At 37.2% G+C, this 5,062-nt stretch overlaps 1 protein-coding gene across 1 annotated transcript; it reads left to right on the top strand.

Annotated features, from left to right (window-relative positions):
- The first annotated feature begins 438 nt into the window (after positions 1–438).
- Positions 439–1,457, top strand: LOC108325583 (EPIDERMAL PATTERNING FACTOR-like protein 5). The gene is made up of 2 exons (XM_017558680.2): positions 439–728; positions 829–1,457. The coding sequence occupies exons 1-2, from the start codon at positions 626–628 to the stop codon at positions 1,083–1,085; spliced, it is 360 nt and encodes a 119-aa protein (XP_017414169.1). The 5' UTR covers positions 439–625; the 3' UTR covers positions 1,086–1,457.
- The last annotated feature ends 3,605 nt before the right edge of the window (positions 1,458–5,062 follow it).

Raw genomic sequence — 5,062 nt, 5'->3', positions numbered from 1 at the left:
GTGAAAAGAAATTAACTGCAATTATTTTTGAAAGAAAAGGATAAATAAATAATCATAATACGAAGAACAGTATAACATGTCTATTTTTATTATTACTTTTAATTTTAGAGTCATAAAGTTTAATTGTAATTATGATTATATAACTTAATATTCAATATGCGATGTAAATGTTGATGCGAGTGATAATATAATGTGAGTTAAATTTTTTAAAATGAATAAAAATGTGAGAAATAAAATACAAAAAAGTACAGAATAAAAATGGAAAATTACTCAAATGAGGGCTTTGTTTGTTTGAAGGAAATTCATACAATTCACCTAGTTGGAACCCACCTATCACAATCATTGTGGAGTTTTGTAGGACCCATGCCCCTACCATTTGGGCCTTTTCCCCTAATACTCAAACAACTTCCATCTCTCTCTCTCTCTCTCACTGTCTTCTTTTTGACTTGGACTTTCTCTCCCACACCAACTCTCTCACGCAATAATCTTTTCTTCACTTCTGCAACAATAATACAACATCGCATACATATCCTCCCTTCAACATCGTCATCCTCCTTCTCGCTCTTCAACTCGTAACTCACATCTCTTTCCTAACCTGCGCACCCCCACCTCGCCCATAGGCGTAATGCGCCACCACCATCACTTCCACTGGTTGAAAGCCTTCACCACCTTCTATTTTCTCTTCTTCTATTCCGCTGCAGCCGTAACAACTCTCACCCCACAACCCAGTAAGGGCTCCCTTCAACAAAGAAAAACCCACCCCACTTCTTTTTTCACGCTTCAGTTCTAACTTCTCACGTATTTTCTTTTTTTTTTTGGTTTTCTCAGGTGGTGGGACTGTGAATCACCTCAGCCGGGAAGAGAAACAAAATGGGTCACCGGCGGTGACGGAGGAGAGACTTGTGGCTGGGGGAAAGAGATTCGGCGGGCCGGGGTCGTCGCCGCCGTCGTGCAGATCCAAGTGCGGTTGGTGCAGTCCTTGCATACCGGTTCACGTTCCAGTCCAACCCGGTTTAATAATTCGCCTCGAGTACTATCCAGAAGCATGGCGTTGCAAGTGTGGGAACAAGCTTTTTATGCCATGACGTTAATAAATTAGCATATATAGTTATGGATTATAAAAATCGTAGTACAAAAGATGAACACAAACGTTGGCAGAAGCGAGCAGGAGAACATTGCAGACACTAGCAGCAGCCGTCTTAAATTTTCCTTTTGGGGTATTTGTTTATTTTTATCTCAGTGTTAGTGCCTTTCATGCACTGATTAATGCTGCTGAGGTTGGGTTGTTTAAGAGTACTATGTTTATAGTATTATTGATGTTTATAGTATTGAATTTTGGATTAACCTTTTGAGGGAAGGAGGGAGGGACAGTCAGGAAGGGAGTGTTGGGAATGTAAGATGTTCAGGTGTGATTACCGAGACGAATATCTTAAACTTTCTCTGCTTTTAACACACTACACACTTCTACTTCTCTCTATCTATTGTTTCCCTTCTCCATGCATCACCCCACAATCCTCTATATATTATTACAAGTCAATGAAGGTTGTAAGCTGTAATTATGACGAGTAGTTTCTCTTCAGATAACCATCATACGGATACATAGCGGAGGACGGAGCTAACATGTATTTGAATGATGCTGGATGGCTACCAGGGTTAACTTGCTCAATTTTTGTTTGTATTTGTAGGGGTTGAACCTTACTGTTTTAAGGCATTTAGGTTTTTGAGGTTGCATTCTTAATTTTTCATTGTTTGGATTTTGTACTTTTGAGGATTTGTTATCACGCGACCTGTCTCATCGCTCTCAGTGATTGCTTCGCCGAGAGTGTTTAATTTGAACTATGTGAGAGTTGTTTATATGCGCACGCGCCGGTTCCCCCTTCTCCCCCCTTTCGTTTTCCATTAAATGTGCACATGCCAACAAGTGGTGTTTTCACCTCTGCAGAAAGCAACGTTTGACACAGCAACAAGTTCAGAGTGATATACTTACCATTATATGGGGAGAATGGACGACGAAGTAACAAAAGAAATACAGTCATATGGGGATGCATTTGTTTGTTTCATTAGTGTCTGATAACGGACGAGAGTTATTGTTTTTTGACCGTACAAGTTGCCATTTTTCCTCATTCTTATCCTTCTTCATATTCCTTTCATTCTCAGGCGACGTAACATTTAACCTAATGAAGGGAATTCCTCCTTTTCTCTTTGTTTGGAAGCATCAGTTTGAGTTTCCCACCGGCCAGAATGACCACTTAAATTCAAACCCTATATTTTAACAATTCCAAGTGCATCTGTTTGTGTAACATGGAAGCCTGGATTAGTTCAATTAAAAATATGAAAGTTTAAAAAGTACGTAATCATGTTTAATATTTACAAGGTGGGTTCTATTCTATATAACTCAAATGAAATTTATGCATAAACACTTGTTATTATGCCCAAAATGCGGGGGTTAGCGTTTTGTATCATAAATATTTTACACGATTATTTCTCGTTGTGTAGTTAACGGGCGAGACGGTAATCTTGTCGTAACCATCGATTCGTCTCCAATATAACGCTCTTATGATTGAAAGTGAGATTTGATTTTAAAAAGGTTTCAATTATTGTGAGATGTTTTAGCGATGAATGGAACCAATATTTCTGATTTTAGCTTGTTCACTTTTTGAACGGGGGTCCATGCTTATACTGAGGAAACCAAACACGAAGCTAGGCCCCATGATTCAAATTGCGTATTTCTGAAAATGCCATGCACATCTTCCTCCACCATTGCGTAACCTGGTTGACAAATGGATTAGTGATGCACATCAAACGGCGGAGAGACACATTATCGCACTCTTTCCTGTTTACTTTTGGGAGCAAATTGAAGTTGATGTGTGTTTTGAATGAACCTAATTCATAAATCCTAGATTAAGATATGTGTGACTTTAAAATTGATGTTTCCTAAAGAAGAATAAAATAATGGGCCAACAATTATGGATAGATGATAGTATTATTGTAGTGGATGACATGTGAGTGACGAGTGTTTCGAAAGAGAAGAAGAGAGAATTGGGGAATTCCCCCTAAAAATGCAGTACACACACGAGGGGTAGAAAGCTCCTTTCTCTGCAATTGGGTTGAACAGAGATACAGAGTTGCTTTGGCTGGGTACCCCTGTGTCAGTGTTGCTTGTATCAATTGAGGTAAAAGTAAAAACTGGCAAAAGGAAAGCCCTCATTCACAAAATAACGCAACAACTCTCTCTACCCACTTAACCCTTCTTTCTTTCAAACCACTATTTCATCTCGAACATTTCCACTCCTAAAACAGCAATCTTTCTGTAGGGATGGATAATAATTACTAACACCCATCAATCCAATAAGTACATACATTTTTTTCTCTATTTGCGTTACTATATTAATCATTTTGTGTATCCATTAACATATATGTATATATATGTAACATTTTTATGGTTTTAAAAAATTAGCTGGCACTGATACCCAGAGAGAAATGTACAGCCCGAGAAATGTGTCTGCTTTTTCACGAGGCCTGGCAGTGTTGTTGTTTTTTGTTTGTTTTTTTTCTTCTCTTTGCACTTATAATATGTCACAGTCCCACAGAAAAACATGTATTTAGTAGTTTTATTTCAGCGTTTGACAAGACAGATTGACAATGAGACGGGTAATGGGTGAAGCAGTTTTGCTCCAAAAATTGACATTCAAAATCCTGAGGCTTAATCAGGATGCCCATTAAACCACACACATGAACATGACAGCACCCCACGTTCTTCAAAGTCTGGTTAAGTTTCTGAAAAAGAGGGAGAGATAACTCGAGATGTGATGTCTGATTAGATTGTATTGTTGGGATTGCCGGTGAACTGGGAAAGTGGTTTTAGCCCTCACCACACTCACTCACTCACATCTTTATTCCCATCTATCAAAATCTATCTTTCAGACAGACCTCTCTTACCCACCACCTTTCCCAGTCCTGTTTGACCATCAAACCCTGATCAGATTCACCACACTTTTTTGGGTATTTCATCTGCTCGTCTTATTTCTAGGAAATTTCATTGTCAATGCAGTGAAACTGAATGCACGTCCTATTGTGTATACGCATGTTTCCTTTGAAATAGATGGTTCTTGCTTGTGCCTCTTTTTATTTCTGTAATTGGATTTTGCTTTGTGGGGTGGTAGTCAATGCAGAGGTCACAGTCTTACAGGACGTAGTATATACAACCATTGCCTTCCGACCCACGAAGAATAATCAGATAACATGTGAAGTGATTCGGATCCATAAAATTTGACAGACACCGAATATATGAGCATTTATGTTATTAGGTATCAATTGGACACCAAAAGATAAAGTTGGTTGAGATCACTGTCTGGAAACATTACATTGAAAATGAAGCATATTATAGTACTCACAAACAACGACTACCATTGCTCCCAAGTCTAAATTATTGAATTCCGAAATAGAAGTATACTTGCCCCTAAAATGATGGTTTAGCAGCACCTCTGGACCCCTACATGTGAGAGGCTTCAAGGTTTAACTCATCTTCCACCAAAGTCTAATGAAAGTCTCATTCCATCTATCATCTTCTGGACCCACATTATCGCAAATTAAAACAATTCTAAATTTGCTTTTATATATATGTATAAATTATAGTGGAAGATGGATTTCTTACAACTGAACTACTCGCAAAATCTCTGTCAGCAACATAATTCAAATTCACGAGTCTGATAATTATGAAGAGATAACATTTTTGAAAACTTCTTTCGTACCTTATTTGATCTATGTGAAACTTCTGACATTTCTTTTTCACGAAGTCTTTCAATTCTAAGAATAAAAACCATAACTTTTATTTAGAATATATATTTTTCTTCTTCTTCAAGCTTCATTTTTTATAAGACTTTTGATGTTTGTTATCAGACTACTAATGCTCCGTGCACTAGCAATTCTTGTGAAATATTTAAAATAATAAAATCAATACAAAATATATAATTTTTCTTTTAAAAAAAATACAAACCTTGTATCGTATAATTTATGCAATGAAAATTAAAATAAATAATTGAATAATAATAATTGTAACATC

The sequence above is a fragment of the Vigna angularis genome, chromosome 3 (assembly GCF_016808095.1).
Source record: "Vigna angularis cultivar LongXiaoDou No.4 chromosome 3, ASM1680809v1, whole genome shotgun sequence".
NCBI lineage: Eukaryota > Viridiplantae > Streptophyta > Magnoliopsida > Fabales > Fabaceae > Vigna > Vigna angularis.
This window is presented reverse-complemented; position numbering and strand designations above follow the sequence as displayed.